This window comes from Clarias gariepinus, chromosome 13, assembly GCF_024256425.1.
Source record: "Clarias gariepinus isolate MV-2021 ecotype Netherlands chromosome 13, CGAR_prim_01v2, whole genome shotgun sequence".
NCBI classification, from domain to species: domain Eukaryota; kingdom Metazoa; phylum Chordata; class Actinopteri; order Siluriformes; family Clariidae; genus Clarias; species Clarias gariepinus.
The window spans coordinates 11,797,501-11,809,790 of NC_071112.1; the positions used below are offsets into that span (position 1 = coordinate 11,797,501).

The 12,290-nt window shown below is 37.3% G+C and overlaps 1 protein-coding gene across 5 annotated transcripts in view; it reads right to left on the reverse strand.

Annotated features, from left to right (window-relative positions):
• Nucleotides 1–12,290, reverse strand: part of ttll5 (tubulin tyrosine ligase-like family, member 5) — a 102,310-nt gene that overhangs the window by 14,163 nt on the left and 75,857 nt on the right. For 4 of the 5 annotated variants that reach the window (XM_053509713.1, XM_053509712.1, XM_053509710.1 and 1 more), the window contains exons 30-31: nt 12,089–12,254; nt 3,160–3,407 (exon numbers count right to left, since the gene is read on the reverse strand). In XM_053509713.1, coding sequence (XP_053365688.1) covers nt 3,160–3,407; nt 12,089–12,254 — 414 coding nt within the window. Of the gene's footprint in view, nt 1–3,159; nt 3,408–11,891; nt 11,927–12,088; nt 12,255–12,290 lie in introns of those variants that run through there. The other variant, XM_053509714.1, reaches the window with a different exon arrangement.

Consider the following 12,290-nt stretch of genomic DNA (forward strand, 5'->3'; position numbering starts at 1 on the left):
ACAAAATTTTCAGCTATGTGCATTATAACAGACTGCAGGAGGGAAAAACTATATATGTTCTACAAACAAAGTATCATATTGTCTGTACTATAAGCATGTTTTCCATCCACTTATAGATTTTTAAAATAATAATAATAATACATTTTGGGGATTGAAATTGCTTTGCTATTAATCTCCTGTTAATAAAATCTAAAAATGGAAAGAGAGAGAGAGGGAGAGAGAAAAGGTTAAATCATATTTTGTTGGACTGCCTCGATTAGCTTATGCAATGTCACAAAATCTATTTTCATCCAGCGTCACATTTCTTTCTATCCAAGATCTTGTATTTAGGATGAGAGAGTCAGAACACTGTGTATAGCCTTCTCCAGCACACCCCAAAGATTTCCAATGGGGTTTAGGTCTGGACTCTGTGGCCAATCCATGTGTGAAAATAATGTCTCATGATCCCATGAACCACATCTTGGAATATGCCTGTGCCATTGATAGGAAGACCTGGTCATTCAGTATATTCAGGTCATTAGCTGGCCTCATTTTTTGGGCACATAATGTTGCTGAACCTAGAACTGACCAACAAAAACTCCAGATCATCACACTGCCCCCACAGGCTTACAGGGAAGGCACTAGGTTTGATGGGTGCATTACTTCATGCACCTCTCTTCTTACCCTGGTTAACTCTGGAACAGAGTTAATCTGAACTCATCAGACCATAAGACCTTTTCCCAATGCACTACAGTCCATTCTTTATGTTCTGTGACGAACTGAAGCATTTTCCCTAGTTTTCTTTAGGCTGCACAGTTCCAATTCCTTAAGTTCTCTTCTCATTGTGCACATTGAAATGCTTTTACCTTTTACAATTTGATTTTACCAAACGTTATAGTGATCTTTGATCATAAGTCATTTTTTTTCTTCTCCAGATTCCACATTTACACAAATGTAAAGGAAATTTCATTTCCCCACTATCTTTCCAGGTTTTAATAATGCGTTGGACAGTTCTTAACTGTAAAATTTTAGTAGCCCAATTTTAACCCAAGTTTAGCAATCTCCTTTGTTGTTGTTTCCTTTGCTCTATGCAGGACATTAATTTTACCCTTCTGTAACAGAGTAATATCATGGTCAATATAGGATACATCTTTTAACAAGGTTGTTCAAGAAATAAGAAACTACTCACAGCATAATTTAGGGTTATCAGAAGTAAGTTTTGGTCTTTCATTCCAGGGACAGTGTTCATGAGTTTCATCATTGTGCTGGATACTGTAAAGAACTTTTTCAGTACAGCTAACCTTGCTGTCTTAAAAAAACAAATGACTAGTGTTGTGGTTACTAAATTAACTAGTTCTATATGTGATTTTATTTAGTTTTGTTGATTTGGGGTGCCATGTCATCTGCTGATATTGGTCTGCCACATTTTATCAAATCCAAAGTCAATGCAGCTGTCTGCCAGGAGATTCTAAAGCATGCTTCTGTCTGCTGACAAGCTTGATGGGGATGCCAATTTTATTTTCCCACAAAACTTAGCACCTGCCCCTAGTGGAAAAACTGCCACTAAATGGTTTGGTGACCATTGTATTACTGTGCTTGATTGGCTACCCAGCTCACCTGACCAGAACCTCAAAGAATCTATGGGCTGTAGTCAAGGGGAAGATGAGAAACACCAGAACGAACAATATAGAGAAGCTGAGAACTGCTATCAAAGCAGCAGATCTTCAATAATGCCTCAGCAGTGCCAGGGGCTGATCACCTCCATGCCATATCACACTGATGCAGTAATTTGTGCCAAAGGAGCCTTAACAAAGTACTGACAGCCTAAATAAACACACTTTCCAAAAGCTGGATACTTCTCTATTGTAAATCCTTTTTTTGATTGAGGTTAGATAATGATTTACTTTAATGAGATATAAGCTGTAATTTAGATGAAAACAAAAGAAAGATTAAAAGATTTAATAGTCTGTGCAATAAATGTAGAAAATGTGTTTCATTTTAGATTATATTAAAAAACATTTTCACAATATCCTACGGTTAGGAGATGCTCTCTCTCTCTCATATATATATATATATATATATATATATATATATATATATATATATATATATATATATGTATGTATATGTGTGTGTGTGTATACTCTTTATCGAAGTTTCTTTTATGTAGGAATGTTTTTAAAAGCATCTTTTGCTTATGCCATATTTTTGTATGTGCCCAAGACTTTTACACAGTACTATAAGTAAAATAGTTCTTAGGTTTTACTGAGCATGCTGGAGAATATGAGTTATTCTGGTAACTTTGTAATACTCGTGCCTTTCTATTATCATGCAAATCCCAGGAGAATACATTAGGTTTTTTGTTTTCATTTGAAAACCTGTCTGTCATGTACTATTTTTTTTTTTTTGACAGACATGCAAATGTTATTTATTTTATAAATTTTTAAGGTATATATGGAAATACTGAATGACATATATATATATATATATATACACACACACTCAACAAAAATATAAACGCAACACCTTTGTTTTTGCTTCGATTTTTCATGAGATGGACTTAAAGATCTAAAATTCATTTCAGATACACAATATTACCATGAGTAGTGCACAGGTGTACCTCATACTGCACACAATAAAAGGCCACCCTGGAATGTGCAGTTTTTTGCTTTATTGGGGGTCTGGGGACTCAGAACCGGTCAGTATCTGGTGTGACCACCATTTGCCTCATGCAGTGCAACACATCATCTTCGCATAGAGTTTATCAGATTGTCAATTGTGGCCTGTGGAATGTTGGTCCACTCCTCTTCAATGGCTGTGCGAAGTTGTTGGATATTAGTGGGAACTGGTACACGCTGGTGGGAAGGATTATCTCAGCAAAGCACAAGTGCTCACTATCACACATTTAGACTGATTTGTGAACAATGTTTGAGAGAAATGGTAATATTGTGTATCTGGAATGAATTTAAGCTCTTTAAGCCCATCTCATGAAAAATCGGAGCAGAAACAAAGGTGTTGCGTTTATATTTTTGTTGAGTGTAAATATATAATGGTATATATATATATATATATATATATATATACACCAAACATAAATGCTGCATAGACTTAGATACTGAACTTATTACACAGATAATATGGCTCCATGAAAATGCTTTGTGCGTAACTGTAAGAACTTACTGGTTGGTCCTTTGAGTAGCAGTTTTGCATGTGTGCGCGCCTTTGGGTGTGCTTCTAGGAGGCTTGGGAATCAGAGCAGGGGCAGCGTCATGTGTAGAGACCAGAGATTCAGAATAGCATGAATTTCCCCGACTTGCTGTCTCCTTCATTCTGGTCTTGGATTGTGATGTAACCTGAATCCTACAGGTGGAAAGAACAGGGTTCCGGGATGCATCACCAGGCACTAGTGTGTGTCCATCCAGCATGGCCTGTAAACAAAAAATTTAATCTATACAGTTAACAAAATCATCTGAAGGACAAAAAAGTAGGAACAAATTAAAATTTAAGAAATTCACTTTAAAATTCTAAACACCTCTTATTGCTAATGGCTAAGCATTAGTTGTAGCATGTCTGCACAATCCTTTTAAGATAGAACATTCGTTCGAACATGTTTCAGTGTGTTTTCTGAATCTCTGCAATAAAATTGCCATATTTTTATACTTTTATTAGAAACAGAATTTTCCTCCAAGTCATACGAGGTCAAATAAGAACAGATTCCAAGAGCCACACAGAAGAAAGAAATGTTACCGCTTATCATAACAGCCCCTAAATACTTTATAATCGGACATACCAAACACAGAAATTCTTCACATTTTATGCTTGTTTAGAAATTATTTCTTTTGAATGGGTAGTTGGACTTGGCAAACACATTGCATCCCGACAAGGCTACTGTTCATCGATTTAAACCGGGAATGCATTAAATTCCTTCCATCCAGTAACATTTTATAACTGATGTGAAAGGATAGTGTGAGACTGCATGTAGGCTTCTTAAACCAAGTTACTGACTCTGACAGTTTATTTAGTGTCTGTGTGGGATTTTGTGATTCCACAAGAGGACATATACATTTGTTTATGCATAGTGTGAGTGTGTGTGTGTTTATCCTCAAAGCATCCAGTAGTGTGACATTAAGTGTGTTCTGAGGCTGCTGGGGTTTGATGAATGAGTGGGCTGAGCTTGGAGGTTGGAGGGCCTCGGTATATGCTTCTGTTGAGAAAGGCCAGGAAAGGGCACCTTTCTAATGTTGCCAGGTGGCTGCTGGCCAAGCCATCCCAGGAGCCATGCAGTCTGCAGCCAGTGACTGGAACATGGAGCAGAGCAGCCCAATAACACACTTCAGTCCACAATGTAACTTGTTTAAATTGTAGATAATCAGAGAACCATTCAAGGCCCTTTAACAACTGCTTTCAACAGCAAAGAACTAAAATTAAATGAGCAGAGAAAGGAATAGCAAATAAAAAAACATAATTTTTCCAAGCACACTATTGAACATGGCTCAGTTCCTCTAACAAATACTGTACAGGGTCCCAGACAAAGAAATTCACATAACACAAAAAACACACAATTGCCCCAGATTTGGGACTTAAATAAAAGACTTGAGCACACTGATTGACTCACGTCTCGACTGGAACTCAACTGACTCATGATTGAACTCAGAATATTGACTCCTGAAATATTTACCTAGATAAAAACATAATTGAATCATGAACGGAGTAAATTAATAATCAGTAAGCCTTTTCGGTATGTTCATATTAATTTCAAATCTGGCTGGTATACATTTTGATCCGGTAAGAAATACCTATACCACTTTATCCTGTATATAAGGTCGCAGGGAGCCTGTAGCCTATCCCCTGAGACTTATGGATTAAGGAAGGGTACACCCTGGATGGGGTGCCAATCCATCGTAAGGCTCGCACACATTGATATGCTCATTCACCGGTACGGGCAATTTGGGAACGCCTAATCTGCATGTCTTTGGACTGTAGGAGGAAACCAGAGCACCCGAAGGAAACCCACCATGAATAGTGAGAACCTACATGAACTCCATGCACACAGACCCATGGCATGGCAAGGCGCTAGTGCCCCCTAAAAAAAATTCCATTTAAATTTTCACTGAAACAGATACATTCTTTTGTCCTAAGACACCCATCATTGTGTGCCTCTTTAAATTTATTGAATAAAATTTAATGAATAAGAAAACGCTTTGTCTAAAGTAAACTAATTAATAAAGAAGTTCATAATAATGTTTATAAAAAATGTTTTTACAAAAAAGTAAAAAGGTTTTATGCAATAACGCTTCTTCCAAAAAAAAAACTTAAATATTTACAATACATAATACACAAACCCTTATCCAAGAGTTAGTGGTCTCCTTTGAAACCACACCCTCAGTCAAGTAAAGCAGTTCAATGCAGTAATCTGAAACCCTGTTAGAGAGCAGTTAGTACATCAAGAAAGAACTTAAAAAAGCAACAAAAGCAACTTATAATTTTTAATAAAAAAACAGTTTAAATCATATGACTGAAGTGCTATATGCAATACAAAATATACTTCATGACACTAAAACTCACGACCTCTTGTTAGTAATTATGTTACTTTTCTGTCTTAATAGCTATGAAACTATGTTATCATGGTTGTTTTTCTTTTCAATACATGCATGCAAATAAGAGTGTTATTTAATTATATACAATGCAATTTAAAATGGAAGTAGTTAGAAGTTGTACCCTGTACAATAAATTTTTCCTAGTGATACTATAGCAGTGTCAATTATGTGCAATAAAAATGTCTACGTCTTCGGGTTTTAACTAATGTTGTGTATGTGAGATTTCTGAAACATCACAGTACAGAATCAGCACTGGATAGAGTGGCCAGTGATGTGACGTGATGTGAATGTTTTCGTTTTTGGTAATGTTCAACATGCATGCAGTGTTTGACACTATTTACTATGTGGAATGGAAAGACTTAAAAAACACAGTTGGGTTCCACAGACAAGTTTTTGCCTGGTTTAAATTTAAAATGTGTGCATGATTGTTTTCCCCCAAAGGAATTCTAACCAATCCCACCCATTCCTGCAGTTATTATTTTTGTTTGTACCTGCCTGCTAAATTTTCTAAAGAAACTAGTTGATTCCATTTCCGAGAAAATTAACTAAGAGTGATTCAAACCACAGCAAAGCTGACCAGAATTAAACGTTTACTGGAGATGATGCGCTAAACATGCCTCTTGCACTGCCTGGCCTAAAAAAACAAACTTTCTGACTACAGCACACAATTTGGTGGCCCGTTTATATGTAAAAGTGATTCCTCATATTCCCAGAATCTCTCTTTCACATTTTAAGCCTTGGAATATGCCTGAGCCATTGATGTGATACGCTGGTCATATCAGCTGACTTATTAATGCCACATATGGTTGCTGATCCTAGACCTGAACAACCGAAGGACCCCACTGACCCCACTAGCTTGTACAGTGGTCACTATGCATGATGGGTACATCCTTTCATGTCTCTCTTCTTACCCTGATGCGCCCATTGCTCTGGTATAGGTTCAATCTCAATTCATCAGACCACATACACATAATTAAATGTTTATGCTCCACAATAAATTTAAGCCTTTTTTCTGACAAGCCGGACCAACAAAGGGGTTTTCTTATGGCTATAGAGATGTTTGGTCCCAATCCTGCAAGTTTCCATCCCTTTATGCGTTTGAAATTGCTCATACTTTTAATATTATTCACAGCTGTGGTTTTTACTGTTGATTATTTAACACGTAATTTCACCAAGTGTTTAAAGGGGTCATACGGTCCTACATGCACTTTTTCAAGCTGTTTGAACTGAAATGTGTGTTAGGAGAGTGCGTACACAACCACTCTACAATGATAAGGAACCGCCCAGTGATTTTCTTTTCATTTATTAAAATAAGATGCCTCTTTTGAAATCAGGCCAATCTCAAATGCCTGGCAATGTGATGCCACACCGACAGAGGCCACTCCTACTATAGTTGATTGACACTGGTGTTTTAGCAAAGACCTGCCCTGAGTGAGAAGAAGCTGTCGGCCATTGTTTTTCGATGCTAGAGCAAAATGTCGCCTAAGCGAGTGTGGTGTACAGTTGTTGGGTGTAATAGCGAACACAGCAGTCGTCATTCACTACCGACATCTGAGCCTTTGAGGATGCAGTGGTTGAATTTTGTTTTTGAAGCTAACATCTCCGCCGATCTACCTAAGTGCGTTCATGTTTGCGGTAACCATTTTTTACCAGACTGCTTTTTAAACGTGAGTCAATATAAAGCAGGTTTCGCTAGGAAGCTGCTCCTGAAAAATGGATCTGTACTAACGCTTCGTGTTCTTGTTTCATCTTCACCAGGCTCGGTGAGTGTAATTTCTTTTTCTATGAATCTTTGCAGATCGCCTTTTCTAATAATCATGATGAATGAGGAGTCTGAGTTAACTTACACTCTCATAGAACATGGTTATGTCATCTTCTCTATGTACATCCATCTCTTTATAATTCCTAATCGCACGTTTATAATAAACAATGCATTAAGGTGATTGTCTAGTTGCAAACTGTGTACGTAGTCGGAAAGCTACACAGTATTATGCTTACCTTTGTAACGCTAGATGGTTTATAACGGTGTCTGTCAATGTTTAAGAAGTCATGTAAACATATCGCGTTCGCATCTCTCTCAGTAAGCTTCTCCGCTTTTTTTTTGTCGTTGCTCGCGGCAGCATAACAGCCCATTAGTTCATGACCAAGCAGTGATGAGAAAGACAAACGGGTCGATGCATGTCCATTCTTTTAATTTCTGCGTTGTCAGGCAATATTACAAACTTCCGGGTGGGTTCTGTACATAAATCAAACCAAAAACTACTTAAGAAAACAGGCTCAGGCTCTATATTCCAGCTTATCTCACATTTTCGCACTTTGAAAGCATTGCCCGCACTGCTTTGTGGGCAATGCTTTGGACTGCATTACCCACAAAGCATTGCCCGCACTGGACTACACTCCCGTGGTTATACCCCATGTGTGTTGTGAAGACACTCAGCAGAGATTATAAGCATTTAAAGGAGCATGTACTGAAACAGGTTGCTGAGAACAGAGCTAGTTTTTACCAGGTAAAAGAAGTGTTTTTTTACATAACCATTAAGAATTTTTAATTAAAGTATATTACAAACCTTTCATTAGGACCCTAAAGAATCATATTAACATTTAATGAAAAATGGGACTGGATGACCCCTTTAATCTCTATTTGTGATTTTTCCACATTTCTTCAACAAAGTTAGCACTTTTCCTTCCAGGTTTTGATAATGTGCCCAGTTACAGTAATTTCAAAACTCTTTAGCTGTTTGCTTTGCTTAGATGCAGCCCAATAATTTGACCCTTTTGAAATCACAACTTTTTGGCCAGGCAGTTTATGATTGCATGTTAACCAGCGGCCACTGTTTGCCCCATGAGCTTCTGACCACTTGCACAAGACATAACATGTTCTATTTATTATATACTGTTTGGCCACACACTAATATTTAATTAGACTATCTTTTGTTTTGATTACAGATGTGGTATTGTTTCGATAGGTTTATGTAATACCACAACATTTATTTAAATACAGAGTTGAATTAATTTCTTCTCAAGACCATGGATTAATGTTGTCAGACCGCTGCGTAAATTCTTCTCCAGCACATCCAAAAGATTCTCATTGAGGTTAAGGTATTGACTGTAGTGGATAATCCATGTGTGAAAATGATGTCTCATGCTTTTCAGAGGACAGAAAATTTAAACCCAAATAATCTTGGAATATGCAAGTGCAAAAAAAATCTATTGATGGAAAAACCTGGTCATTTAGTATATTCAGGTTATAAGCTGTCCTCAGTTTTTGGACACATAACGTGGCTAAACATAGATCTGACCAACAGAAGCAACTGCCCCAACATGCTTGTAGGGTAGGCACTAGTCATGATGGGTTCAATACTTCTGCCTCTCTTCTTACCCTGGGTGCCCATCAATCTCGAACTAAGTACTGTAGATCTGAACTCATCAGACCACAAGACCTTTTCCCAATGCTCTACAGTCCATTATTTATGCTCTGTGGCAATTTGAAGCAGTTTTTTTTTCAATTAGCCTCAGTAATAAGTGGTTTTCTTAAGGCTACACAGCTGTTTAGACCCAATCCCTTGAGTTCTCTTTGCATTGTGTATGTGGAAATGCTTTTACTTTCACTAACAAACATAGCTATAAGAGTTCTACTGTTACAATTATATTACAATAAGATTTCACTAAGTGTTTAAGTGATTTCCGATCACTCTCATTCGGGATGTTTTTCGGACCACATTTCTGTATTCCTGGTTTTAATAAAGCATTTTACAGTTATTAACCGAATTTGAGTAATTTCAGCAATCTTCCTTGCTGTATTCTTTGCTTGAAGAAGGCCAAACATTTGATCCTTCTGAAACAGAGAAAAGACCCATGACCACAGGATCTGCCTACTGACATGGTTGTTTAGAAAATAAGAAGCTACTCATTGCATTGATTGCCAGCAGAACATACAGTAGCAGCATGCCTCTATAACCTAATTTTATTTAAGATAAGATTAAATCTTACACTGGTTACACTTAAATCTTACCAGTCCTGTTTAGTGTCAACCTACACTATATGACCAATGGAATGTTGATACCTGATTCAATCCCAGATACATGTGCAGTCTTAAAGAAAGGCTTTCCACTAGATTTTGGAGCATGGCTGTGGGGATTCACCTATTCATCCACAAGAACGCTGGTGTTGTATAGGGAGACCTGGGTGGAGTTCCAGTTCATTCCAAATGTGTTTAATGATGTTAAGGTCAGGGCTCTGTGCAGACCACCCAATCTCTACCATCCCTTAACCAATCTCTACCATCACTTCATGGACCTCGCTGAAGAGCATGGGGGCATTATTTTTCTAAAACATGTTTATGTCTCCTAGTTCCAGTAAAGGTAAAAATCATATTGCTAAATATAAAGATAATTGTGTGCTTCTAATCTTCCAACAATTTTGGAAACTCCCACATATGGGTGTGATGGTCAAGTGTCAGAGTACTTTTAGCCAGATCTCATCTCACTGATCTGAAGCAGTACCACCCAACCCGAAAACTTCTCTTAACTGTATTTGAACAGGCTCACTGTTATCACTGAGCAGTTATCACTGAGCATCGGTCACTGTTCACCTGGGGGAAAATATTTTTTTCTTACATTTACATTTGGGCATTTGGCAGACGCTCTTATCCAGAGCGACTTACATTTTTATCTCATTACACATCTGAGCAGTTGAGGGTTAAGGGCCTTGCGTACAGTGGCAACTTGTTCCAGTGGTGGTTGTGGGGTTTAAACCTGGGATTTTCCGAACCATAGTCCAATGCCTTAAGAACTACCAAGTTTTTCCTGACCCCTCCAGCCCTACCAGAGGTAGGCCAAATGGCCCCTTGGTTTTAAACTAACAACTTAATCACCGACAATTGACTCCCATTCATTTAAGTAAGTAATTAAGTAAGTAATTGCCACATTTACAGAACAAAGGCAACTGTTCACTTGTAATTAGAGATATTAGGTAAAAACAACCGGGCCAAATGGCCCCTCTCTGGTAGAGCTAGGGGGATAGGGCCAAATGGCCCCTCTCTGGTAGTCCTAGTGTTAACCACTGAGCTACCCCTGGCCCTGGTCTTACATTGCCTCTTGACTGTTTGAGTTACATTACGATACAAATGCTAGTTTATTAACTTTTTAAATACAAACTAGAAGCAAACTATTTTTATCTTAGTCTATCCTTGGTACAGTATTTACTTCTTTAGAAGAATTTTCATTATTTAAAGTAATTTTCAGTTACTAAATCAATGCATATACATTGGATTTTTAACGCACCTTTTCAACAATACTTTATTCTGGCCTATCAAAAACACTTTTTAAAATTTTGTATTGAAAATATAAAGGGCTATAAGTATGACAAAAATGCAAAAATTTACTTCTCACTTCATTTTCATTCGCAGCTTCTGGCAGGCGCCCTTATCCCAATTTACAATTTTTGTCCTATTATACTGTACAAAAATAGAATGAAATGTTTAAAAAAAAGGCCACTAAAACAGAGTTCATCATATCGTAGAACTAAGTAAAACTGTAACCTAGAACAATATTTCATTGTTAATCATTTATTTGATATTTTTAAAAAATTAGTTTAAAATACTTATATTGGAGGACTTTAAACTAACTGATATTATTCAAACTAGATAAAATTAGTAATACTTTGTCTTCCAAGACACACAGAAGGTGTCTAAACAGATTTTTTTAAGCCATGTCATAAGAAGGCTGGAGGTGGGGAAAATGGTCTTTTAACTAAACGAAAATTGTTAAAAGATTTATATGTTAGATCAAAACCACCTGCAAGACGCAATCAGTTAGAGGTTAGTGAATGAACCGAACTAAGCAAATACAGAGAATGAGACTATTTTTTCTTGCTGGAGAATATCTTACACAGCTAATGATTGTGGTTTCAGTGAGTAAGTGTCTGGCCAAACAGACCAAAAGAGACCCAAAAGCAGAATTAAATTGGTTCACTGATACTGCTATGACTCACTAAGACGCACTAAGTGCACACATTCTCATTTTCTCTCTTACACACCCATACACACAGCCACACACACAAAGCACCATTTATCTACTGCAAGGCTTGGTTCATGCAGCTCAGTGATGTTTATAAGTGGAATTGAGAATGGAATCCAAACACACTAAACTGTTTGAACCTGCATATATTCAACCGTTGTTCAGCCTAAGGTGATCAAAAATGTGAGCCTGATTTCTTCACTTGAGTAATTTTAGAAGGTTTTGCGCACACAGTCCTGAAGCTGTGCCAAAAAAGACATAAAGAAAGGCAGGCAAGCAGACATAAAGACAAATGTCATATCTAAATAAACACAGCAGTCCTGCTTTAATTCACTGTAAAAATAAGAAACAAAAAGGCTTAAATACAAAAATTGAACAAATAAAGCTGCTTAGTTAGCACAATAATCATTTCAAACACACACAGCATAACTACAGTATACAGCTCGATAATTATTATGAATTTAATTAGCTATTGAAGTAAATTTCATCACTAACTTGATGTTGAGAGTGACTTTGGTCTAGTCGCTTTCTAGACTGCAGTTTCTGTTGCTGGAGCTTCTGGATGGCAAACTCATAGTTGCCTGCTGCAGGCAGCGAAATCGCTTCAGAAGTCAGATTCAAGTCATTCTGGCACTTCCCATCACCAGCATCCTTACTGTGACTGTTGAGAGAGAGAAAGAGTTTAGTTGTATTACCC